This window comes from Acomys minous, assembly GCF_964271855.1.
Source record: "Acomys minous genome assembly, chromosome: 12".
NCBI classification, from domain to species: Eukaryota; Metazoa; Chordata; class Mammalia; order Rodentia; family Muridae; genus Acomys; species Acomys minous.
In genome coordinates this window covers 102,131,020-102,158,519 of record NC_140493.1, presented here as the reverse complement: position 1 = coordinate 102,158,519, position 27,500 = coordinate 102,131,020, and the positions used below count along the sequence as shown (strand labels likewise).

Sequence of the window (27,500 nt, the reverse complement as noted above, 5' to 3'; positions counted from 1 at the left end):
GTTTTACTATTGAAACAAAATTTTAAGTGTTTGTGGCCTTTTCCCCCACAGTCCTCAAAACTTTGGAACACCTCTGTTAACTTGTTTGTTTTGACAGTTTCAATGTAAAAGATGAGATATTTCACTTTTGTTTACTTTTAAAAGTAAAATTATTTGCCAAGTATATTACCATGGCTGTAACTGTTATTGCCCTAAAATTGTCCTCTATACTCTGGAACATCTCTCTGATTTATGATTACTAACACATGTGGATAAGGAGCCATGTCAAATATTTGAGATTTCCCAATTCCTGGACTTTGCTTTCCTGTTTGCCATTTGCTGTGGCAGGTCAGAAAGTTCTCAGTGCCTTTTAGATATACTATGCAGTGAGACTAGAATAGATTTCAAGTAAACTAGCATCAGTGCACAAAAACCAGAATCCTTTTATGTGTTTTCCTCACATAAAATCTATTTTATTTGTCTACATAACTCATAAAATCCTGCATGACTATGAACAGAATAGGAGAGATACTAAATATTAAAAATAATTCATTTGTCTACTGTAAGAAATTTCTCCAAGGTAGAAATGTGTTTTGCTTTAATTTTAAAAGAAAAACAGAAAAAGAAAAGAAATTTTCATCCTCATCTATTGTTCCCACTTAGCATGCATTTGCCAAGTTGAAAACTGACATCTGTGCTTAGCTATGCATAGTGAGAAAACATGAATTAATATTTCTCATACAAGTTTAAAGACTTAGTTTGATTAGTTAATATTTTTACTCTTGTTTTTGTCCTATTTCCCATCTTGAACTCATCACATTGAAGGGTTTGTACAGGTTTTCCTTATTTGCACTATTTTTCCTGGAGGTGAAAGGCTGAATGAACAGACCTAGGGTTTGTTTTAGTCTCAACCAATCACAGATCAGTATTTTCCCAGGAGACTAACCGGGTTACAGGAAAAGGGGACACAACACAAAACAGAACAGATTCACCGCGCACAGCTTGGATTGACCACATCCCTTTTCAGAAACCAGTCTGAGTAAGAACTGAGGGTAGCCAGCTACTTAAGAAATCTATCAGGAACCAGAGACAACGCTGGTGCCCAAGAAAAAAAGAGAACGGTGTGACTGCTTCCAGGGAACAGGGCGCCTCTCCGCAGTAAGTAAAGCTTAGTGCTGATTTTGTGCTTTGCCAGTTACATGGGTGCATACTGTGAAGGTATCTGTTTTTCAGATACCTAAATATTTAGAGTGATTTTCCCCAACCAGATTTTAGTTTGTAGATATTAGCAGTAGATTCTAGCTTGCTTTCATTGTAGCCAAGGGAAAACTGCACAACATTTTGTTATGTAAATGTAGGAAAGATTAAATTTAAAAACTATAAAAACGAAAAAAGTTTTAAAATTTTGTTTATTTGAAAAATTTCCAAGCAAAATTACTTTTCTATTCAATCTTGCTCTCTCTCCCTCCTTTCCTCTTTCTTTCTCTCCCTCTCTCTCCTTCTCTCTCTCCCTCCCTCCCTCTCTCTCTCTCTCTCTCTCTCTCTCTCTCTCTGTCAAGCTTATTTAGTACTTTCATAGTTTTTGAAGGACATTTATAGTCACAAAATTGAGAGAAGTTGTATTCTCCTTGTGTGTCAGAGCCAAGTAATTTCAAGCCTGTATTATTATTTTAATCTTTTGATAAAAGTTATTCAGTTAAAATTTTATTTTATTTCAACCGCATGATGAATATCACAACATATTTCATTGTGATTGTATCAGATGAACGTAGCTTATCATTTTGAGCAGTCAGAAATTTTGTTGTTGATTAGATTAGTTCCCGGACTTTTTTTCTAAAATGCACGGAACAAGAATAAACACTAATGGAATGAAATGAATAGATTACTTTATTCACACGATTAAATTCAGTTTTAAAATGTAACTATGCATGTTCTGCACCCTAATGACGTTGTTCTAATTGGAATGTTCTGTTTTATTGTAGAAGTGTGATAACAGCCACTCCCACATCTTCACCATCATCCATCTCTCCACACAGCTTAAGTGAATATATGTGAGGTAAAATTCAGTCACAAATGGTTGCAGTAATACTTCACTACAGTTCTTAAGTGTAGTAACTATTTGAATGAGAAACGCAGTCAAGGTGTTTCCAATTATACTTCTGCTTTTTAATTTTTGGTTTGCTTATTGTTTGTTCACTTAATGAGCAGGTGAAAAGGGCCTGACGGAGATGAGTGTGTATCAGCAAACACGAGCACTTCTGCATAAGAATCTACTCAAGAAATGGAGACTGAAAAGAGAGAGCTTGTTGGTATGTGCAGACAGCCCGTCCTTTCCTCTGTGTTCTTCTTTCCTTGCCCAATTCTTTAAAAATATAACATTTTAATCAGCAGATTATATTTATTACTTTTGCATAGGTACTTCTCTGTGTAGTTGTTGAATTGAGAAACTCATCACAGTCTATAACCAATACCACAGAATTACAAAGACTAAAAGTATTACATTTTTAAACAGGTGATAAAGTAAAAATTTAATTTTATGGAAAATTGTAAAAAAGATTAAATTATCACATATTCCACACTGGGAACCAAGTCATAATACAAAATTTGATAAGTATAATTTGAGACTTTTTTCTTTTTTAAATATATTTTTATTAATTTATCCATATTACATCTTAATTATTATCCCATCCCTTGTATCCTCCCATTCCTTCCTCCCTCCCATTTTCCCCTTACTCCCCTCCCCTATGACTGTGACTGAGGGGGACCTCCTCCTCCTGTATATGCTCATAGGGTATCAAGTCTCTTCTTGGAAGGATAGCAGGCTACCAAGTTGAGAATTTTTAATTTTATTGTTTTATATTCAAAACTATTGATTTTCTACATAAGGATTATTTCCAAGGATTACAAAAGTATAGCACTGTTGGTTTGTACTAAGAAGTTGGGTTGAGAAATGGTGAGTAGTACAAATTTCAGGAGCTTAACACATGGCAAGTGTTCAGTTTTCCCCATCTTTAGTACAGTCAGTAGTAGAAGAGAAGCAGGTTGAATGGGACTAAAACTATTTCCATTCATCCAGGTAGTTTCTTCATCTAGGGACTCTGACATCTGCTCAGATCCTGGTAACCTCTGCTGAACTACTCATAAGACAAAGAGAAAGAATTGAGACAGAGAGTGTAGTAGGTTGGGTAAGGGTCTACAAACCAGACCTGGAAGTGTTTTTCCATTGTCCATACCAAAGAACTCAACCACCTGCTCCCACTTGTATCTAAGGGTATGTTATAGTCAAACCCTTATTCTGTACTAACTTAGTGTGGTCCTTTTAAAGAAATGAACATGGTGTCAATATTTAGAAGGAAATTCCAAAGAGAAGGACATAACTGATGTGTGCAGATAAATTCTGGCATTGGTAAGCTGAAATGTTTAATTAATGCGAAGTTCAACTGTATCTTCTCTTTCAACATTGTTTTGAGAGTGCTTTGTGGTAACTGCCTCATATTTTCCCTATATGGTTGTCAGACTAGGGAGAGGTATTTTGAGGCATTAAAGAAGGATTCTCAATTGCTTGAAAAAACAAGAGTATGTGCTAAGCATCGTATCATGAAGGAATAAATTGTTGCTGTTCGTGATTTACTACAGAGTATCTCCCATGCAGTTTCAACCAATTTCCTTTAGTTTCTCATAAAAATATGACAGCTAGCAAGAAAAATTATGAGTTGCCATCATGAATACGATCTGGAATACTTTGTGCATTATGTCTAGGATTGGCTTTCCAAGCAAACAAGATTGCCACACTGTTAAGTATCCTGTTATGTTTTCAATTGACTTCTGAAATCATTCATGATTTATTGTAAAGCTTTAGATCAGAGAGCAGTGCCTGTGGCTGCTAATTCAGACCTTGTTCTTCATTGAGTTTTCCTTTCTCTGAAGAGTGAGCAGCAATGAGAAGCCAGTTATATAGAAAAATTGAACTTGTCTTCAGAATTCTTTGATGTTAACCAATTTGAATAGAAATAAATCTTGGCTTATTTCTCTCTTTCAAAAACTGTTTTTATAGGAATGGAGCACCCCAATTATAATAGGACTCTATATGGGTTTCTTTTCATATTTCAAACATAATAGTTACATCCCTGAAACCCCTTCTCAAGATCTTGGAAGAATAGATAAATTTGATGGAACATCTATAATGGTTGTATACACACCAGTATCTAATATAACCCAACAGATAATGAATAAAACAACATTTGCTCCAACTATGAAAGGTAAATATTCCATTGACAAGAAAGAATTAGTCTTATTTTTTGTATTTTATTATATTTATATTTTAATAAGATATGTACATACTAGTTTGAAATTACAGTCCAACATCCTTTTAATAAGTTCAAGTATCCAAATAGCATATTATCTGGTTAGGTATTGTTTTTTTCCCACAGATTTCTAAATTCTTTCAGGTAGATAGGGGATCAATTTATGGAAACATTTTTATATTGTAGCATAGAAAAAGCAAAAAACTTACAAATTTGCAAAACAGCAACTGGGAGATATGTAGCTATTGGCGAATGTATGTGTATGTATTAACATGGATAAGCAATGACTAAGATTTACAGTTTGTTAAAAATCTAAGTAATTAGGTCATGGCTATTTAACAATAAGTTCATAAGTGAGAGCACTAATGTTGTGTAATCTGAACGTGATATTCTTCCCTATATGTACTATAGAATGCAAAATCTTTAAAAGTTGTGATTTTAAATTGGTCCTATTTTCTAACCAAGACAAAGAAAACACATATTTCACTTTTGAGCAACCTGGGTGTAGTCTGGCTGTTTATTATTTAATTTCTGACTAATGAAATTCCTGGTTGTTTTATAGTCTATTTGTTATCTTTGTGTCTACACAAGACTAAAGTCCTGTAAATTGTTTTTGCTTCAGGCTGAATTGAGGAATCATTTGGGTTATATTAACAACAACAACAACAATATATGAGCATTATACTTTTAAATATAAGTAACCACTCTTTTATGTCACAAGCATGATGGTCTCCCTCCTCTATAACTTGTTTTATTAAAACATATAATTCTCAAGCACAAATTGATTCTGTCATTTGAAACAGTAAAAAATATTTTTAGGTTGCCCTTTAGTGTGTTTAATTTAATTGGAAGAGTCTATAAAACCATGGCTTAATCTAATATCACATTCTGTTGTGGGGGAATACTATATAATCCAGTATACCTATTTTTCCTTTATATTACACAGGAACAAGAGTCGTTGGTGTACCAAGTAAAAAAGACTTGGACAGCGTGCTTCTGGAGAATGTTCCATATGCTTTTGGAGTTGTATTTAATGACACTTTCTCTTACACATTAGAAGTATTTATAACATATGGAAATATAATTATGAAAGAAGATTTATCAGGTAACTTTTCATATAAAACCCTATTGCAACCGTCTTTATGTTTTCTACAAGAGGGAACAGATAGGGTTGGGTAACAGGTACCTTGAATTTCATTGGCGAGAACAGAATAACATTTTATTGCTTTACTTGTGTTCATTTTAGAGGTTGATTTTACAACACTGCAGAATAATTCAGCACACATCTGGTGAGCTCATGGGTCTAAGGGAATGGTTAGATTCCAGTGTCAGATGAGGTTTGACAAGCATTGAGTAATTAGTAGCAAGTGCAATGGAAGGGACTTGTGGTATCTCATGCCCAGGATTATTAATCGACAATTGGATTAGGGAACTAAATTTTAAAGTAGGATCGAAGGAACAGCAAGCGTGATGAGCTAGAGATGCTGTGTCCTAAGAGGATGAAGGCATGAGAGCATCTTATCAAGCTTCCAGCTGGAAGAAGAGCAAGAAAAGCCATGGGGCGGGAGGGGAGAAAGATTTTGCTGTCGCATAAGGGCTAGGTCCTGTTGGGTATCTTGTAAAATGTAGGCCACAAATAGCCATTGAACTACTATCATCAGGGCAAGCATATGGAAGTTGTCCAAGGTTAAGAGAGCACTCCTGATATAGCCCGGAGAATGCAAGCTGTTCAGGGAGAATGTGGTGACACAGCAGAGGCAGCTGAAAAGGAGGCAGGCGTTTGGATTAAAAGACTCTGGAGGTTGTACAATTGGTGCCATCCGTGTGATATTCACATACCACGTGCAGAGTGCTACTCCCCCCTGAGTTCCTGAAGAGGGTGCGAATGGAGCCTGTCTGTAAGAGTTGTTCTAGTCAGGGGCAGGAGGAAGGAGGATAAATAAAAGCATACAAACAAAACAAGACGATGAAGACAACAGAACTCCTTTAGATATTTATGGTAGCCCGGAAACCCCTCTAGGATGACGTCATTTTTTTGTGAGGAGATGAGGTTAAAGGCAGAAGTGGTCTTTATAAATTAAGTAGTAATAGATCTGTGGATCTTTTCTCCAGAGACACTCAAATGCAGAATAAAAGCTGTCTTCTTATGCTACATCATAGGAGAGGCCACATGAAAATATTGGGAAGAAAGTTCCCTAGGCTTCCAGAATATAGGGGACACGCCCTCCTCCCCCATTACCTTTCTCCCCCAAGAAGGGCTTTAGCCCTTTGTCTTAGTCATTATGTTTCTGTGCAACAGCTTGTCACTAGTCTCCAAACACTGCATCTCATTAGCATCTCCATTTCCCACCCAAAGGTGTGCATTTTGCTATGATAATTTTAGGTTATTTTTGGGACAAAAGTTCCCTCTTATGCTATGCACATATCCCACTTTCAACCTCTAGGCACAGAACTGGGAATATCTCTCTCTCTCTCTCTCTCTCTCTCTCTCTCTCTCTCTCTCTCTCTCTCTCTCTCTCTCAATTTACCTTATTGGACTGCTTGCTATTTTGCTTGAGACGGTGTCCTGGCAGATAACCTAGGCTGGCCTAGAAACCCATTATTATTCTGCTTCTGCGTCCTGAGTGCTAGGATTACAGGTGTGCACCACCATGCCCACCTTTCCTATGAGGTCAAAAGCTCCGACCAGTGGAGTCTCTTCTCAATCGTTTTCTCTTTAAAGGCTTTTGTTCTTCATTCCGAATTGGCCTTTATCCCATAACGGCCATTACACTTTCCCCTGTGTTTGCAGATCGTTGCTGGAATATATACAACGGTGTTTCATGTGTGCTGTCCAAATACTGGAAGAAAGGATTTGTGGCTGTACAAACTGCCCTTGATGCGGCTATTATAGAAGTAAGTGCTTAAGTGAAAAGCTCTAGCGGTCACTATAATTAATTTTAGAGACATCAAAATTTTAATGAAAGATGCTGTTGTCACAAGCTCATTTTCCCCACAATAACTGTATACCAAGGCTGGGTAATTAATAAAGAACATAGCTATTTTTCACAGTTCTTACGTCAGGCAAGTATATGATGAGGCCTCAGAAAGCTCATTCCTCACAGATGGCACAGTCTCACAATTTTTACATGGCAGAAGGGCTGAAAGGGCAAAGAGAAGGCACTATGTTCTCACTCAGCAGAAGAGCAAAAGGGCACATTGCACATTAGGACATTCAAGCCCACTCTTTGATGAGTCACTCATCTATCTGTGAGGGTGGGACCGGGTGACTTACTTCCCCAAACCTCTAATATTATAGTAAGGATGAAGTTTCCACACGCAATGTAGAAGGGTACGTTCAAAATGGCAATTTTGCAAACTCAAATTTTTAAACAAGAAAGAGACCACTTGGTTTCAAACTTCCAGTTATGCAATGCTTTGCAGAAACCTGCAAGACAACACTCCCAGGTTCCTCTAATGGGGAACATTGTGTGTTACTAGACTTCAGCATTAAAACTAGGGACTTGACATTAGTGCAACCTCCAACACTTATTCCAGTTTTGTCAATTTATATCCTCTAATCCGTCTTTGCTTATGTCTTTCTCTAGATCACCACAAACCACTCTGTGATGGAGGAGCTGATGTCTGTTAATGCGATAAATATGAAGATACGACCTTTTATTTCTAAAGGGCTTATGCAATATGAATTTTTTATTTTATTCTGCTTGCTTTATTTCTCCTCATTTACATACTTTGTATCACGCAATGTTACTAAAGAGAGAAAAAAGTATAAGCAATTGATGAAAATAATGGGTCTACAAGACTCTGCATTCTGGTGAGTCACAGAGAAATCATAAAACAGCAAAAGTGTTATTGTTCTACAATGCCACAGTTTAAATTTGACATGCGGGCTACTTGGCTTCCCCCCCTCCCCCCCCCCCCCCCGATTTAGTATTTGTTAAATCTCCCATGAAAGATAGTAACTGTAACTCACTGAACACGACTTAATGCTGACAGTTTTCTTTGCTTCCTCTATGGTATCATGGATGTAAATGGGGAAAGTAAGGCAAAGGAGAATAATGCAGTCAGTTGCCTAGTCAGGTAGACGGTGCATGCCAGAGCTGGGCCTCAGCGGTGGATACCTGTTGGCAGTTCTACCCAACCTGCTTCTAGTTATGAACTGACTTATCCACACTTCTTTATGTGAAGAAAACAGCCTTGTAGAGGAGATGTGTGATCATGGGCTTGGACAATCAGGGATGCGTAGAAACAAGCAAATGCTGTATGTTGTGATGCAGTATGACCAAGACATAGCATATAGGCTGGTGGCCAGGAAGGACTTAATAATGGTACTTGAACTATGTGATAAAATTTGTATCTTGCCTCACTCCATGAACACATTAACTTTGAGAGATATGTATATGTTTCTATGAATGGACTGGATGAATATTTATTGAACAATCTGGCAGCTCATAGGTTCCCTGAAGGAAAATTATGGCCCAGAAACCTTTATTTCTGTATAGATTATATTTACTAACAAGGATAATTTTAGTTCTAATGTATGTGGAATGGAAAATAGAAAAGGAGGAAACTGTGTCTTTATAAAGTGGGAGCTTTGGGAATGACAAAGGAAGGGACATAAACCCTCATGCAGGTCTGTTAGGAGGACAGAGGGAGAGAGGGAGGGAGGAAGGGAGGGAGGGAGAGAGAGAGAGAGAGAGAGAGAGAGAGAGAGAGAGAGAGAGAGAGAGAGAGAGAGAGAGAGAGAGAGAGAGAGAGAGAGAGAGAGAGAGAGAGAGAGGAGAGAGAGAGGAGAGAGAGAGAGAGAGAGAGAGAGAGAGAGAGAGAGAGAGAGAGAGAGAGAGAGAGAGAGAGAGAGAAGAGAACAATTTCAGTAGAAGGGACTTATTTTAGTTCAAGGCAAGTCCTAGGGACCAGAATGCCCAACTCTCCTTAAATTAGGGAAGCACCAGTCAGCCAGGCAGGAAGACCAAGTAGATATTAAATGTTCTGATGCTGATGTAGTTTTGGGATGATTCTTAGCATGCATATAAATTAAGCCCTGGAAAAATGCATTGATATGTCTATCCTTGGAGCTAAGATATAAAGTGCTTTGGAAGCATCTTTTCCAAGTATCAGACATCTATTGGAAACAAATATGACTTCTATTAATGTCATTAATGTGAAATGTAATCATTGTTTTTAAAAGTCTGGTGCATGTATTTCTTTGTGAACAAGAAGATTTTGCATAAGTTCATTAATATCATCTTTTACTTAACCCCTATAGCTAGTTCCTGTTTTAAGTAATTATTTTAGTGTCTTTATTTCATAATTCTCCTACGTTGTGATTTTCCCAATCCTACCTGAAGCAGTCACCTTCTGCACTTAGGAAGTACATTTACAGAATATGTTACATTTTTTAAAAATGCTGATGTTTCTAACATAGGCAGTTCAATATAATGATATAAGATTAAAAATTAGCCAGGCGGTGGTTGCGCACACCTTTAATCCCAGCACTCAAGAGGCAGAGGCAGGTGGATCGCTGTGAGTTTGAGGCCATCCTGGTCTACAAAGAAATTCAGGACAGGCAAGGCTACACAGAGAAACCCTGTCTTGAAAACACCAAAACAAATAAATAAATAAATAAATAAATACAATTTAAAAAATAAATAAAGAAGTAGCAAATCCAGCTAACTGGGGTGCACTGTTGCAAAAATGCATTTTTGGCTTTGTTTTATGGTTTTAAACAGAGGAAAGAACCGTGTACAGAATTAATGACTGCAGTTAGATTTGTACCTTGTCGATGATTTACTCTGTGACATTTCACACACCCATTAACTAATGAGAGGGACTACAGCTTTATTATTTGTTAATGAGAATCTTGGACTCATGCACCCTTATCATCTTGTCTTATCTAATGGATGCTGTTCTTTAATAAATATCCTGTAAAAATATGAACATCAACACATGTAAAGCAAAATAATGTAAAAGTGTAAAGATGTGTAAAGGTGTGTCATAACTTTTATCCATTTAAGTAAAGAAGTAAGTAGCAGAATTAGGAAACGTGATGCCATCTGTGGAGTAGTGGGTTTTCCGTGTTCTGTAAAGGAGAGTGTTAGTGTTGCCTGCTGGGCTCCTCAAGATCTTGATGCTTGTAGAGTTGTTTGATTGACATTTGACTGACCATCACTGTTAAGTCTTTTTCCAGCTTTACAATTAGGGTCATTTGGTAATATCTAATAAAACTGATGGCATAAACTTTAATTCAGTAATTTCACTGTAGACATATTCTTCTGCATCTTACATAAAAACAAATGTAATAAAATTCCTTGCACAATTACAACAGAAAGAAAAATAGAAAGCAATTATCTAAGGTCAGAAGAATACTAGGATATCATAACACATACAATATCATAAGATATAATATACACAGCATAAAACCTACAGTTTATACAGTGATCATTGTATTTGTACTGTAGATGCATATTGATGCCTGGACTTCAAGCACCAGCAAGGCCGTACTTTGGATAATAGTCACTTAATTGGTTGTGACATTCTCTCCCATTGGTTGGTGCTATACTAAGTGCTATACTAATATTTGGTACTCACCATTACTGTGTGATAAAGGCCATTAGAATGCATGGGGTTCATAAGGAGGGCGTTTGTCAAAGCGATTACCTCAGGGGAGGGAAGATGGAGAATTGTGATGAGGAGCACACACAATGGACTTCTGCCATATTTTCAGTATCATAGTTATTAAACTAAGGTGCACAGACAAGAGAATTGGGTTGCTATTTAGGTGCTTTTGTGGTTTAAAAAATATTTATTTAGAAGGCTCACAAATTTCAATGCCTTTTGTTTTTGTCTAGGCTGTCCTGGGGCTTAATCTATGCTGGCTTCATCTTTATAATTTCCGTATTCATTGCAGTTATCATAATATCTACCCAGACTATAGTAATGTCTGGTTTCCTGGTCATATTTACACTCTTTTTCTTATATGGATTATCTTTGGTAAGTATATGCATTTATTACCATCTTTTATACACTAGATCTTAGCTATGTGTAGCAAACATTAATTCTCCAGGATGTTAGGAAGCTATTTTTCATGTTGTAAGTGTGTGGGTATGTGTGTGTGTGTGTGTGTGTGTGTGTGTGTGTGTGTGTGTGTGTGTGTGCACATGTATACACATGTATGTGTTTGCTTGAGAAAATTTCAATGGTTATAAGAAAGTAGTGTAAACCCAAGTAAATTGAGCCTCTCTTTTTTCACATGGAGATAAGTTTTAAGTTTTATGCCACCATTTTCAGTAAATGTAAGTGAAAATAATACATTAATACTTAAAGTTAATGGAAGAAAAAGCAAAAGGAAGAGTAGAAGGAATGAAAAGCAATTCGACTTCTCCATGATGCAATAAAAAGCAAACTTGAATAGTAGTAGTAACAGCCTAGCAAGCTAGTTTTTCACTCATTTAAGTAACTAAAGGCTTCACCATTACAATTTGAAATATCTATATTAAAACCATCTGACCCTGGGCTTTTCTGGTCAGGAGACTTTTAATGACTGCATCTATATCACAGGGGTTATAGTGTATATAGCTATACACTATAGTTATATAGTGTTATATAGTAGTGTTATTATATATATATATGTATTCATATATAATTCAAATTGTTTTTCTGACCTTGATTTACCTTTAGTAAGTGGTACTTAAACATTTTTTAAAAAGATTTTCTAATATGATGGAGTGTATAGCCTTTTAAATTTATCTTTATGATTCTCTGGATTTCCTTGGTGTCTATTGTTATGTCTCACTTTTCATTTCTGATTGTGTTAATTTAGATATTCTTCCTTTCGTTTTATTTGGATGAGGGTTGTTCCATATTGTTGATTTTTCTCAAAGAGCCAACTCTTTGTTTCACTGGTTCTTTGTAGTCTCTGTCTATATTATATTGACTTTCGCCTTCAGTTTGATTATATTCTGCCATCTACTCCTCTTCAGTATGGTTACTTGTTCGTGTTCTAGAGCTTTCAGGTGTGCTGTCAGACTGCTATCATATTCCTAAAGGCTGCTCTAAGGTCTTTTTCTTGTGCTTCAGATTTGTCGGTATATTCATGGCCTTCTGTGGTAGGACAGCTGGGCTCCCGTGGAGACATGCTGGTCTGACTGCTACTGATTGTGTTTTTATCACAGTGTCTAGGCATCTGACTATAGGTCTAGGTCCTGGGTTCTGCATTTGTGTGTGTTGGGTGGGTGTTTTGTTTCTTGGTTTCTGTTTCTTCCCTGGATTTTTGGAGAGTGAGATATATGTGTGTTGCCTGCTTCCCTGGCCTGCTCAGCTGGTGTGTTCACTGAGAATGCCTGCTAGTGTTTGAGGCTGGGATACTGGGATGCAATGCATTGTGGGTAGGAAGGTTAGAGGAGAAGGTGTATGTGATCTCTTGGGGATGGCATCAAAGAGAAAAAGGAGATCAAGGCATGCTTCCTGCTACAGAGCTGGGGATGAGACAGGGAGGCTGGACTTCAGAAGCAGTAGGAGACATGTGGGTCCTCAGCCTACTTGTCTGGGAGGACTGACCATTGGATAAGCAGTGGGGGTGAGGGTGCCTGCTGGAGTTGGGGTCTGGGACACAGTAACAAGGGGTGGGAGGAAGGTTAGAAATGGCAGATCTGTGCTAACCACAGGAGATGGGGGGGGGGTGCTGGGAGACAGGGAAAGCTGCCATAGGTGCTCTGCTATAGAGCTGTGGATGAGACTGGGAGATTGGGTTTAGGGGAACAGAAAGAGAGTAGCTCAGTGTTTTTAGTTGGAAATACTCAATGAATTTTTAAAAATATCATATAATACAAACAGTGTTTATTATAATTATTAACACGTATTATTTAACAAGTTAATGGGACTCACTGTGACATTCCCATAGAGGCAGATGGCCTCTGCTGTTCTTGACAATCTCCACACACCATCACTCCCAGCCTCTTTAGGTTTTCTTTATTTTCTGTCCTTTCTCTCTTGCCCATCTCTCTTTCAATCCTTCTCTGAACAGTGGTTTTTTATATTTTTCTCACCTATTCTAGGATATTTCCTGTAGAAGTCATGTAGACGAATACTTTTCTTTAGCACAGTAATTTAGTGTTGTTCAATTTCTCCAATATTGTTTTTCTACCTTATCCTTGGGTCATCTTCCAGTTTTCCCTATCTCTTCTCTAGAAACAAAAACTCAGCAAATGGGTAGGGCCTGTAAGGATCCTGCTTTAAAAAAAAAATCTGAAAGCAGAAGAGAGACGTTATAACTTTACACTCCTCTCGCTTTCTCATTGATAACATCTTGTAGGATGTAATGAGCTTTGTTTCACTTGTAACAAACAGCTAATGTCTTCTCTCTTTCAGATAGCTGTAGCTTTCCTGATGGCTGTCCTGTTACAGAAAGCTGTCCTCACCAATCTAATCGTATTTATCTTTACCCTCCTTTGGGGGTGTATGGGGTTCACTGTACTCTATACGCAACTCCCCTCCCCTCTGGAATGGATTCTGAGCATCTGCAGCCCCTTTGCCTTTACCTCTGGGTTGGCTAAGGTAAAAACATAGGTTACTATTGGTGCTTCCAAAGGAATTAACCTTTGAAGGCTCTTTGAAGTCCAGTCTGGTCCTAACCAAGAGCTTTTTCCCAGAGTAACTTTCCTGCTACAAAGCCAAACTTGTTACGTTAAGTAAAAGAGTTAAAATAAAAATTGTTAGTTTATTAAAAAAAATTCTGTGTAAAGCTGTTTAAGGCATTTTGCTGTGTAAATGAAAATCTTTGAAGGTGTAAGAACATAGTACAACAGACTCTGTAACGTCCTCCCAGTGTACTTACGAACGCCCAGGACCTAGAATACTGAGTTCATCCTGAAGTACCTCTAAGTATGCTATCCTTCAGCAGGTAACCATTTTATGAAAATTACCTCCTTGCTGCTTAAGATCAGCCAAGTTAAGGTTTTAAAATTTAAATATTTGTTTCATCCATCGTAAAATTTATGTAATGGATAATTATACGGTATATGTTTTAAAATATTTAACTTTTTCACTCACTATTATGTCATTAGGTCTCATGCATACTCTTGCATATAACTACAACGTAGTGTCATATGCCATCTTATTGTGTGCTCATATTATTATTATTTTTGATAACTGGGAGTAAAAATTCCAGGCTTTGATTTCTTTTTTGATAAAGCTATTATGACAGTTCTTTCATGCGTTTCTGTATACTGGTTCAGTTTGTTGTATTTGTAGGAGTTGGATAACAGGACTAGTGTGTTCATACTTTAACACTCATGGCTGTCACTACTTTTCTAAAATGGTTGCATCATTTGAATTTATAAAAATGATGATTTTTTCAGTCTTCACCAAGATTTGTTATTGTTTAATATCCAAATATTAGCCACTCTGATAAAAATGTGATTTATTATTATGCTCATTAATTTGTGTTTTCTGTACTTTTGATAAAATTGGATACATTTTAATGAACCATACTTTTATGTTTTTCTTTTGCAAATTGTCTATTAAGATCTTTTCTTTGTATTGCTACTGAGTTTTTTTATATTTTCCATATTACTTTATAACAATTTCCTACATTTGCTGTGTACCAGTCTTTTTTCAGTTTTTGTTAGCTTTCCTCTTTTTTAATGGAAAGAGATTTATGCAAAAGGTTTACTTATCTTGATTTTATATGTATGTATGTGTTTCTACATACATACATTCAGGACCAGATGAGAGCATCAAATCTCCTGAAACTGGAGTTATGGACCCTTGTGAGCCCCTGACTTGTATATTTCTGGACATTTACTATAACATTGACTAGAAATGGTAGCAAAGGAGAACCTTCAACATTCTGCTGTTAAACATGGCTTTTCAAGAAGACATCTTGGGGCTAGAGAGATGGCTCAGCAGTTAAGAGCACTGTCTACTCTTCCAGAAGTCTTGAGTTCAATTCCCAGCAACCACATGGTGGCTCACAGTCATCTGTAATGTAATCTGATGTCGTTTTCTGGCATACAGGTGTATGTGCAAATAGAGCACTCATAATAAATAAGTATATAAATAAATAATCTAAAAAATAATAAAAAGGAAGACATCTCATCTTCTTAGTTTATAAAGAAATTACTTATATTGTGAATGGATATTTAACTTTCTCAATGCTTTCTCTGCCTCTACTAGATTAATTACATTTCCCCCTCCATGCTTTATTTTGTTGTATGTAGAATTATATTAATTTATTTTTAAATGTTGACTCAACCTTGCATTTCCAGTAGCTTTATTCTACTGTATATTATTTACAACACCTTTATTAAAATATCTATTTATAAAGCTAACTTGTAAACTAATAATTATTGGTACTATGCCAACTTATGAGTTTAGGACTTTATTATTATTTTTGTTTGAATCTTAGATTATCTTTCTGGATTATAACATGAATGGTGTAGTATTTCCAGACCCTTCAGGAGAATCATATGTAATGTTAGCGACATTTTCCATATTGGCTGTTGATGGTCTTATCTACTTGGTTTTGGCCTTGTATTTTGACAAAATCTTGCTGTGTAAGTATTAGTGGATTTTTATCTCATCTTTCAGTTATTGATTACATGAAAAAGGTTTTCTTAAAATTATATTAAAATAGTGTTAGAGGTGAGACTAAATTTATAATCTCAGTCCAAATTAATTTAGCTATACTTTACAGTGAATAATATTTATGTAAAATTATTTTGATTTTAAATAATAATACAAATTAATTTTGAGATACAATTTTATGTTAAGTGTTCCTACCTTTCAAGTGTTCTTCAAAGTGTTTTGAAAGATCAATAGTAAGAATTTCTATCAGAGCAACCTGAAAAAGTACAAAAGAGGCAAGAGAGTAGGGGTGGGCTCCTGGAAGAAGATGAGGGCAACAGGTAGGGGGGCAGCAAAACAAGGCATTATAGGAGAGGGACCTGATGCCAGAGAGTAATACGCAAGGAAGAAACCATCACACACCAGGAAGCACTTCAGATGATAACTTCATAAACTAACAATAATTAGTTCCTATTATGGTTGGCTGTAACTGGGATATTATACTGTATAAACATTTTCTAATAACTATTTGCTAGTCATCATTCTCAACATTTCCACATTCTGTTTATATTTACAAATATATACATTATACAGTTGATTTTTTTCTCTTGCCAATAACCAAAATATTCACATAAGCCCAAGGTTCCTCTATATGTGTTAGAATCAGAATATTCATTCCTATGCTTTTAATTTTTAATAGACCCTTACTTTGGTAATAGTTAGTGTTGTCTTATATATTTCTATGTATTTATTTGTATGACTATGACCGATTTCTGGCTTATATAAGAATATCCTTAATAATAAATAATATTTAACTTCTTTTGTATCAGTAAAAATGTACAATATTGTATTCATCTTGAAAAAAAATAGAATTTCTGAATGTGTTTTTTTATTCATGTAACTATATTTGAATTTGTAGAGTTCAGTGTTATGTTCAATTATGTTGGCATGGTCAACCTATTTAAATTTGACTATAATTATATGTATATATAATTATATATCCCAGTTACAGTCAAATATAATTATTTAACTACACATAGTATGTATATGTATATATACTATAACTCTAAATATGTCTATAATTATTTTGTGCACATATTAATAATTGTGTTTCTAGAATATCTGATCTCACCTATCCTCATAGATATCTTTTAGATTATATTTTTAAATTATTTGATTTATATTTTTTGAAGGTTCTATTATATTAACTTTTGAAATGTTAGTTTAAATTTTGATTGTTTATTTGTTTCCTTCTGAGTAATAGTACACTTGAAGGGAAAAATTGTATCATGTTTGAAAGTTCAAAATATTTCATCTTTCCTCAGCAAGGCATTTTCCCATTATATTGCTCTGATATTTTATTGCTTTGGCTAATTAGATGGGGATGAGCGCCGTTGTTCTCTACAGAGTTTCTTGAATTCAATATGTTTTCGACGAACGCCTAATAGAAATGGGGTCACGGAGAGAGTCAGGGACCCTGAGCTTCCTTCTGATGATTTTGAGCCGGTAGATCCAGAATACCAAGGAAAAGAAGCCATCAGGTAAGCACATCTATAGCTGCTGTGCTGAGGAAAAGGTTAAAGGACTGCTAACCAACAGCTATCTGTGAGTCTGTGGCAAATGTTGAGGGGAAGGCATTCGCCTTCACCAGCTTCAATGTGAACACTTGGATTCCCTTCTATCTCAATGGTTCTTAATCTGTAGGTCCAGACCCTTCCGTACCCTTTCCAACAGGGGTTGGCTAAGACCATTAGAAAACATAGCTATTTACATTACGATCCATCACAGTTATGAAGTAGCAATAACAATAATTGTATGGTTGGAGGTCACCACAACATGAGGTACTGTATTAAAAAGTCGCAGGGTTAGGAAAGTTGAGAGCCACTGCTCTGTATTTTCTACCTTTGCCGTTTCTTGTTTGAGTTTCTGGATTTTTTTTCCTTAAATTTTTAAAAATTTATTTAGATTTTTTGTTTTGCTCTGTTTTTTGTTTTTTGTTTTTGTTTTTTGTTTGATTGTTTGTTTGTCTGTTTTGAGACAGGCTTTCTTTGTGTAGCCCTGGCTGGCCTGGAACTCTGTAGACCAGGCTGTCCTGGAACTCACAGAGTTCCACCTACCTCTACCTCCCAAGTGCTGGGGTTTGCAGGCATATGCCTCCATGCCTGGCTAAATGTCCTTTTAAGACAGAAAAATTGGGTGTAGAGAAGGCACACAAAGAGAATGTTCTGTGACAGTAGGGGCATAAGTTTGCACGTTTCCAGAAAAACAACAGAAAGACTTCCCCAAATGAAAATTACTGTTTTCAGCTCTGAAATCTGGAAAACACCAGTTCCTCCTAAATGGGAGTTTCTTAATTAAAATAAAATATTAAAGACCAGCTACCAAGGACATGTTAGGCCAATGGGCATTATACCATATAATGTATGGCTTAAATAGAATTTCTTATAAGACTTAATCTCTTTCAATGCTTCTTATCCAATAACCATCCTGCTGTATTTGCTGTGTAAGTGTGAATGTGAGGCTAAAGCCAAATGACAGAGCCGAAACGGCCGAAGGTTAGAGATTCTCATTTATTTTCTATTTAAAAGGAAATGATTAATTGAAAATAATTCTTTACTATAAAGTGTTTTCTACATCTGCCTTTATATCTGTCTGTGCTTTTTTTTACTTGTCTGTAATAGCTAATAATGCACCTCTTTATTGTTTCAGAATAAGAAATATTAAAAAAGAATATAAAGGAAAGTCTGGAGAGGTGGAAGCCTTGAAAGGTAAATAAAATATTTCATTCTTTACTTGACTTAATTATGAATACCAAAACCTGGTATTCCTTCAGCATGAAAATATAAAATATTGGCAAAAAAACAAACAAACAAAAAACCAGAAAACAAAAACAAGAGAAAGAAGCAAGAATACAAGTGACCTAACGCTACCAACTGGACAGTAATAGTAATTCAGAACTTATTAGAAAATATTCCCAGAGATTTCATAAGATTTATTAATTTACAAAAATATGATAATACTGTGAAAAACATAGCTTTATTTTATTTTGTTTTATTTTTTATTTTTTTGGTTTTTTGAGACAAGGGTTTCCCTGTGTAACAGCTTTAGCTGTCCTGGACTTGCTTTGTAGACCAGGTTGGCCGCGAACTCACATAGATCCACCTGCCTCTGCCTTCCAAGTGCTGGGATTAAAGGCATGTGCCACCACTGCCCAGCTTATTTTGCCTTTTACTATGGCTACCAAAACCACATTTTTATATTGGTACTGTTAGGAAAAAATTTTAGAGCCTGTAAAAACTTTTAGATAGTCATGGAATTTACATAGTTCATATTTACTGATGCACAAATGAACTGAAACACTAATCAAAACAAGATTGATGAAATTTCGACAGTGAGTTAAATTAACAAATCAACATTCCATGGCAAACCAATATTTAATTTTGTGTTATAACAGATATAGTTTTATACAGCAAACACCGAGCAAGCTCAATTAACAGCTGCATTTTAGAGGTTCAACTGCTTTTATTAAAAATGAATTCTAGCCTGGAAACACACCCCTTTTCCCTCCACCCATCTTATTAAAATAGATCCTTTTCTCATACAATCTACCCTGACTACAGTTTCCCTTCCCTTTATTTCTTCCAGTTCCTCTCCACTTCCACTCCCATCTGGATGCACACACTCCCTTTCTGACTCTCATTAGAAAAAAAAAAAAAACCAGGCTTCTAAGAGAAACAGCAAAACATAACAAAATAAAATAAGATAAAAGAAATTATCATATTGATGTTGGACAAGTCAAACCAACAGAAGGGAAAGAGCCCCAAAGAGAAGACACCCAGATTAGAGACTGACTCATTCACACACTCAGGAGAGCCATAAAAATACTAGCTAAAAGCTATAATAACATATGCAGAGTATATGATAATATCCATTGACCCATGTTGGCTCTGTGTTTGCCACTTTAGTCTCTGTGAGTTCATGTGATCTTTGCTCAGTTGACTTAGAGAGTCTTGTTCTCCTGGTGCCCTCCATCCCCTCTGACTCTTAGACCCCACCTCCTCTATTCTGTGGTGGTTCCCTGATCTCGAGGGACATCTCATTTAGAGCTGTGTGTTCCAAAGTCTTTCTTTCTGCGTAGTGTATGGCTGTGGGTCTCTGTATTTGTTCTCATCTGCTGCAGGGAAAAAACTTTTCTGATGATGATTGGATCAGGCACTGATCTACAAGTATAGTAGAATATCATTAAGGGCCATTTTATTTTAAATTTTCTTTTTGTAGATTAATATTATTTGGTTTTACTCTAGGTCTATGGGCTACCTCGTCTCTAGTTCTTGGTTGGTCGCTGAAGTAGTGTTGAGTATGAGTTCCATCTCATGGGATGGGTCTTAAATCAAATCAGACATTGGTTACTCTCACAAGCTTTGTGTCACTATTGCTCTAGAACATTTTTTTTTAGGAAAGGGCGATTGTAGATCAAAGGTTTTGTGGTTGGGTTTGTGCCTATGTTTCTCTTTTGAGACCCTGCAGAATACATTCCCCTATCAAAGACGCCAAAACATAGAGGTGAATGTTCTATAGACACCAGCTTGACCTCTCCATGTTCAATGGGTTCTGTGGGTAGTGTCTTCAGCAATGGGGTCTTGCTGTCTGTTTGTGGGAGAGCAACTTACAGTCTTGGCAATAGTCTATATTGTTTGGAGATCTCAATGGGACCCTTTTGGCCAACAACTTCATTACATGTAACACAGTACTGGAAGCTTTGTTTGGTGATGAAAGAGGGGGAGGGGTAGTCAAGGCTCCAGTTGCCAAATTGTTTGGAGGCTTCATTAGGATTGTCTTCATAAATTTTAGGAAGTTTCCACTGCACTAGGCTTCCATACCATCCCTCAACTGTCCCTCAGCTCTAGTTGTCTCCCCTTGCCTTGCTCCCCTCAACCTTATCTCCCCTCTCTCTCCCCACCTGAGCTTTATATATTTTGGATATTCGTCCTCTACTGGATGTGGAGTTGGTAAAAAAAAACTTTTCCCATTCTGTAGGCTGCTGCTTTATCCAAATGGCATCTTTAATCCCAGCATCTGGGAGGCAGAGGCCAAAGGATCTCTGTGAGTTGAAAACCAGATTGGACTTCATTGGGAGTTCTGGGCCAGCTAGGGCCACATAGTGAGACCCTGGCTAAAATAGATAGATACACACACACACACACACACACACACACACACGAGTTTCTTTCAGTGTAGCTTTTAGGCTTCATTTTTCCTTTCTTCTCGGTACATTCTGCTACTTTGTGTTCTTCGTGGGTTCCTCTCCTGTCTCCTAACAAGGTCTTCTCTGGCTCATCTCAGCTTCCCTGGTTCAACTGTTGCCAACTGTCAGACATGAGTTTTACAAAAGCCTGAGTCTCAGAAAGCTAAAACTTATGGATCACAAACCTTAATAAAGATTGAGAATTCTTTGTCTATTCTACTTATACTGTGTTTATTTTCTAACAGCTGGGCACATCTGAGCTCAATATCATTCATTCCATCGAGATTGGGTCTTTCCAGTGTAAATGTGAACAGCTTCATTTTCTTGGAATTCTTTTCATTGAGTTCCACCCAGATCTGCCATATCCTTCTTTCAGTTTGGCTCAGGGTATATTAAAGTAATTTTAAACTTAATTTAAAATCCCAGAGCACATTATGAACTACCTTGGCACTTCTCAGAGTCACAAGCTTTGCATATTTAAGTGTCTTCAAAATTTTCTTCCGTTTTCAGAAGTAGTAGTATTTTTAAAAAAAATTAAAGCATTGCATCTCAAAACATAAACACACAAATGTTCCCACTGGGAGCTTTCCATGTGGGAGTACTCATGGGAAGGCTAGGCCAGGAGGGAGTGCCTTCTCTAGGATGTTCTTCTCGCGGCTGGTCCCTGTGGCCACTCTGGGTCACTTCTGAGAACTTGCTTATGAGAAACAGAATGAGAGTAACTACCAACTGATGTATGACATGTAATTTATTTCTAAGTCTTCACTGTCCTAAAGATACTAATGTCTATGTAAAGATCGCTGTCTCCTGAAGATGGGCTTATAGGAACAAAGTCACTGAAAAGACCCATATTTTAAAGATTGCTGATTCATATTTTAAATCACTGACCTCCAGTAATAAAAACACGTGAGGTAAACATAACTAAATGGCAGTGACAAACATTCGATTTATAAATTCGTGTGTTTTGGCAACTATGTTAAGAACTTCATGTGAAATTTTTCATACTTAATTTTATGTAAGTCTTATTACTTTCTCTCACACTTTGCTGATGAGGAAATTGACTTCTGTACTTATTTATTACTGTGATAAGGATCAGTTCCAGGGCAGCCAATGCCACTTTCCTCTTGCCCTTGAAAATGCTATGTATCATTATTTTATTGTATTTAATCTACCTCTTAATTAATTGGGGGTGTGTGCACGCTCATGTGCAAGATATGCTTATGGAGGGGCATGTGGACCACAACATTTATGTGGAGGTGAAAGGATAATTTTCTGGAGTTGGTCCTCTCCTCCGCTTTCCCATGGATTTTGGAGATACAACTCAGGTATTGAGGCTGCCTCAGTAGGAGCCTCTGTTCCCTGATCCATCTCAGTGGCCCATGCTATGAATTTTTAATTTAAAAACAACAAATATTCCAGGACAGCCAGGGCCACACAGCTACGTGTTGTTTCAAAAACAAAAACAAAACACAAATGTAAAAGTTGCTAATGTACATTGTTAGTTGTGCAACATTGCGGTTTTGGTTTTTGCTGTTTTTTGTTTTGCTTTGTTTTATTTTGTTGTTTTTGTTTTTGTTTTTTTGAGACAAGGTCTCTCCATGTAGCTGAAGATGCCCTGGAGTCTCTATGTAGACCAGGTTGGCCTCAAATTTACAGAGATTCTCCTGCCTTCTCTGCCTTCTAAATGCTGAGATTAAACTCATACCCTACCATACCCAGCCCAATATTTTTAAGCCATCCACCCTTTTATAATTAATTTGAAAGGTAATTTATTAATCTTTACTTTATAAATATTTTACTCCATTTCAGACTCCTGCTATCTCTGGATCCTAAACTCATACCATATTGATGTATGTATTTTACCAGTGTCACTGTGTCGGTAGCATTATTTAAGTTGCTATACTTCTCATATAGGATGTTATATAAAGTATTGCTAAATTAATCTCAGCTGTCCTGTTCTGTGTGCAAGACTAGCCATGTGTAATTCTCTGTTATTGATCATGTTAATTTCTTATACTAAACCAGGCTTGTCCTTTGATATATATGAGGGTCAAATCACGGCGATTCTGGGCCACAGTGGAGCAGGCAAATCGTCATTATTAAACATCCTCAACGGCTTATGTGTTCCAACAGAAGGTAAGAAAAAGCAAAGCAAGGTATCTGATATGAAAACAGGGGCAGATAGATGCCTGCCATTTTAGATCCTATGGATTGATGGATCTAATCTTTATCTAAAGTTGTTTTCTATAACTATATGATTTTGAATGTACTTCCCACTTCTCAGATATCACAGGAATGGCTTTTATCCCATTGTGTATTATCTCAGAGAAGATGTGCTGCATTGTGTGAACGTGTACTTATGACAAGAATAGCAATTGTTAATAACGTTGTGGTTTTATATACTGATGAGCAGATGCCACGATTTCATTGAATGAGATCTCCAAGTATAAATGAAAATGGTTACTTAATAACCTAAATATATTTTAACTTCTGCTTTTTTAGGATTAGTCACGGTTTACAATAAAAATCTCTCTGAAATGCAAGACTTGAAGGAAGTCAGAAAGATGACTGGTGTTTGTCCTCAACATAATGTTCAATTTGATTTCCTCACTGTGAAGGAAAACCTCACCCTCTTTGCTAAAATAAAAGGGATTCTTCCACAGAAAGTCGAGCAAGAGGTAGACTGTGTGCTTGCATTTTCTCAGCCCCCACCCATCAACCACGCTCGATCGTGACCACATAATTCTCTCAGTCATTTAATCACCCTCTTATGAATGCAATTTAGGCAAATAAATCCTATTAAAAAAACCTTCTTTAATGGGCAGTTAAATTTGTGAAATATGGATCATTTTGTGTACATTTCTCCTATAGGTACAACAAATTATTTTGGAATTGGACATGCAAAATATTCAGAATAACCGTGCTGAGCATTTAAGTGAAGGACAGAAAAGGAAGCTCACCTTTGGGATCGCGGCTTTAGGAGATCCCCGAGTAAGTAAGAGTATGTGTGGAAGGAAAGGGGACTGTATGTCATGCTCTCTCACCACCAATGGTGGAGGAGCTTTTATCTGCCGTAGTGCAACGTGCCAGGAAAGAAACCTGTGCCCACTTACACAAACATACACTACAACCATCTTTATTTGTTACGTTTTCCTTATTTTCCATACTATTGCGTGGAAATAGTTAACTTACAGGAGTCCTATTTTTGAATATCTTTATCCTCTGTAGATTTTGCTCCTAGACGAACCAACTGTGGGACTAGATCCCTTTTCGAGGCTGCGAGTGTGGAATTTCCTGAAGGAACGTAGGGCAGATCGTGTGATCCTCTTCAGCACTAAGTTCATGGATGAGGCAGACATCCATGCTGGTAACTGATAATTGTAGTGCAGTGTCATGATGAAAACGTTGGGGCATTTTCTATGTGACATTTATTCCTAGGGTAAGAACCCTGCTCTCATTACCCCAGCTCCAAAGCAGTCTAGAGAGTACAGGGGACTCAGTCCTGTCCTGGAGTTCCTCACTGGTTGTACATTTGTTGGGTTGTGGGCAGATGAGAAAACTTGTGATGGCCTTTTTCAGATCATTTGTGTGTTTACTTAAACTGCCAAATCTTGAATATGTGTTTACGTGATGAGTAGCTGCTTATTCCTTATTGTCCAGGTAAAGACTATACTCATGTGTAACCTGAAGTGGAACCTAGTTTCCCTTTAGGGAAGTGTGGATGGAAGCTCCCAAAGATTAGTGCTGGGATGTGTGTTTCAAGATGTGTTTCAGAATGCCAAATGCCCAGCAGGCACGTGTGTGCCTCTCAGAGCACTCCTTTGGAATCCTGAGCCTTTTGTTTCTCACCTTTATTTGCTAGAGAGAAAAGAAATGACTGTTAATATCCTTTCACATTTGCTTCCCATTCCTCAGACAGAAAAGTGGTCCTATCCAGCGGGAGTCTGAAATGCACAGGTTCTTCTATGTTTCTGAAGAGAAAATGGGGACTTGGATATCACTTAAGGTAAACGATTTTTGAGAAGAGACTAAATAGGTAATTTTAAAATATCTATTTCCATTTTCCTCGTGTCCGTGTGCCACACGTGGCAGTGCCTGCAGAGGTCAGAGGAAGACATTGAGATAGAGTTATAGGCAGTTGTGAGCCACCAGACTTAGGGACTAGGAATGGAACTCGGGTCCTCTGGCATGTATCACATGCTGCTAGCCACTGAGGTATCTCTCCAGCCCAATATATATGATTTACACCAGAGGTGCACATTACTAAGAGAGAGTAGGTCTCAAGCTTTATCTATGACAAAATGGATTGAGAACTGTTTAGTACATAATTTATCTATTTTCTTGGCTTCTTGTAATGTTAAGTACGGCAGAAATTTACATTATAAGACAAAGCTGTTTGTTCAATATGGGAATACTTTTTCCAGGTTGCCATTCTGTGCAGCCTAAACTTCAACCATTTCATTCTCCATTTTCCACATTGGATCCATATACTACTGCAGTATTTTTGCTCTTTCTTAAGAACCCAAGGCAATACTTTCAGAAACCAGTATCCATAGGGAGTGAGTATGGTCCCAGAGTTGTAATAACTGTGTGTAAAATTAAACTGAGTATAGGCTAAAAGGATTCTGAAGACAAAAATATCCACTGAAAAGCAAACCAAGAATGCTTTGATAGCACACTAATCTCTGATGGTTCACGGCCAGGTACATTAGTTACTTTCTCTAAGAAATCTCTTTTGTGTGAGATCATCTCCCGTTTGTTCATCTTTATCCTACATGCATAACATTTGCCACAAAGGCAACTGTGCTCACCACTATGCTGCCAATGCCACCAGAGCACGTATTTGTGTATTTGTAGTTGGTTTGAGTTTGTACCTACTCTTGTGTATAGATGTCAAGATTTCAAGCTGCTGGATTATTGTTATTATTACCAATTTTTCTTGTTTCATAAAATTGAGAGAAGTAATATTCAAACAAATTTTTGTGTTGTACAAAAATTTAATTATTTTTCTTTTTTTTGGAAATATTAGTCTGTATACAAATGAAACATGTGATTCAGAGCAGTTAACAGCCTTCATCACTCATCACATCCCTGATGCCAAGCTAAAAGCAAAATCCAAAGAAAAGCTTGTATACATTTTGCCATTGGAAAGGACAAGCAAGTTTCCAGGTAACATGTATGACTATAATGGAATCAAATCAGAGGGGAAAAAAACCTTCAAAATTTGTCATAATTTTTGTTGTTTAATGGATCTAAATTTTGTCTTAGTCTTGAAGATTTGAGTGCACTGTATTTATTTGGTAATTGGCCAGTGGGAGCACCAGCAGGGAGGAGACCTGAAGGAAGACAGAGAAAAACCTAAGAAAGCCTGAAATATTGGCAGGTTACCATGACGGGCAATTGAAGTGTAGCACCACGGGAGGAAAGTGTGAGTCAGTGCCCTCGCAGTCACACCAGAGGAGGAGTGTGGAGAAACTGCTTGTTTACTTCCCCTGTCCATCATTAGCTAAGGGACAAAAGCCAGAAGAAGAACTCTTAGCCCCTTTGGCTTGCTTTGAAAAATCACTTAGCATATATCTAAGCTTAGGAAAAAAATAATCTCATTCACGTAAGTGTTTTTATAAGCAGATTTACTGTGTCTGGTGAGTGCAGGGGAATACATAAAAAGGCCTCTCCCACAAGTAATTTTGTATTTTCATTTTATTGTACATGCATTTATTCTTCAAGGGAAAAGACAGCTTATTTAGTTAGCATGGGCTTTCAGCCTGCTGTGTAGCAGCAGCAAGATATCTCTCTCTCTCTCTCTCTCTCTCTCTCTCTCTCTCTCTCTCTTTCTCGTGTGTGTGTGTGTGTGTGTGTGTGTGTGTGTGTGTGTGTGTGTGTGTGGTGATATGCTAGGGATTAAACTAAACACAAGGCTTGATGAGTGTGAGCCAGACATTCTAATGCCGGTGTTTACATAGAGTAGGGTCAAAGGTCACAAAATCAAATGCAGTCCAATTAGAAGGCAAAGCGTATGTCTGAAGCAGGTAAGAGAGTGAGCAGAGTGCGGGTAGGCATGGATAAAAATGTAGGGTCAATGAATTGCTCGTGTAGCCAGAGAGACTTTGAATATTTGATTATTGACATTGGTTTTTATTCTAAGCGCATTGAGAAGCCACTAAAAGGCATTAAACAGGAGCGAGCTAATGTATGACCTGTACTTTCACTCTTGGCATAAAGAAGATCACTTCAGAAACAGGGAACAAGAGCAGACCATAAGATACTAGCTGTGGTCTACCATGGGACGAGTAAAGATGGAAGAGAGTAGATGTCTTGTTTTAAAGACTCTGTGGTAAAGCCGAGAAGCCCGTCTTATGGGGTGCGTTCAGAAAGTGGCTTGCAGGGTTTGGCTTTGATGAGTGAGTAGA

At 37.0% G+C, this 27,500-nt stretch overlaps 1 protein-coding gene across 6 annotated transcripts in view; it reads left to right on the top strand.

Annotated features, from left to right (window-relative positions):
• ABCA6 (ATP binding cassette subfamily A member 6) overlaps positions 1-27,500 on the top strand; it is a 69,891-nt gene that overhangs the window by 306 nt on the left and 42,085 nt on the right. For 5 of the 6 annotated variants that reach the window (XR_014773161.1, XR_014773162.1, XM_084750086.1 and 2 more), the window contains exons 1-18: positions 1-1,137; positions 1,962-2,035; positions 2,188-2,288; positions 4,034-4,238; positions 5,230-5,388; positions 7,075-7,178; positions 7,871-8,097; positions 11,132-11,273; positions 13,650-13,835; positions 15,688-15,835; positions 17,224-17,386; positions 18,555-18,613; positions 23,116-23,226; positions 23,593-23,768; positions 23,962-24,081; positions 24,319-24,457; positions 25,006-25,096; positions 26,120-26,259. The exon at positions 1-1,137 is cut by the window's left edge. Coding sequence is in view for 4 of the 6 variants with exons in the window: in XM_084750086.1 (XP_084606212.1) it covers positions 2,208-2,288; positions 4,034-4,238; positions 5,230-5,388; positions 7,075-7,178; positions 7,871-8,097; positions 11,132-11,273; positions 13,650-13,835; positions 15,688-15,835; positions 17,224-17,386; positions 18,555-18,613; positions 23,116-23,226; positions 23,593-23,768; positions 23,962-24,081; positions 24,319-24,457; positions 25,006-25,096; positions 26,120-26,259 (2,251 nt within the window). In the remaining 2 variants the exon portion in view is untranslated. The remainder of the gene's footprint in view (positions 1,138-1,961; positions 2,036-2,187; positions 2,289-4,033; positions 4,239-5,229; positions 5,389-7,074; positions 7,179-7,870; positions 8,098-11,131; positions 11,274-13,649; positions 13,836-15,687; positions 15,836-17,223; positions 17,387-18,554; positions 18,614-23,115; positions 23,227-23,592; positions 23,769-23,961; positions 24,082-24,318; positions 24,458-25,005; positions 25,097-26,119; positions 26,260-27,500) is intronic. The other variant, XM_084750085.1, reaches the window with a different exon arrangement.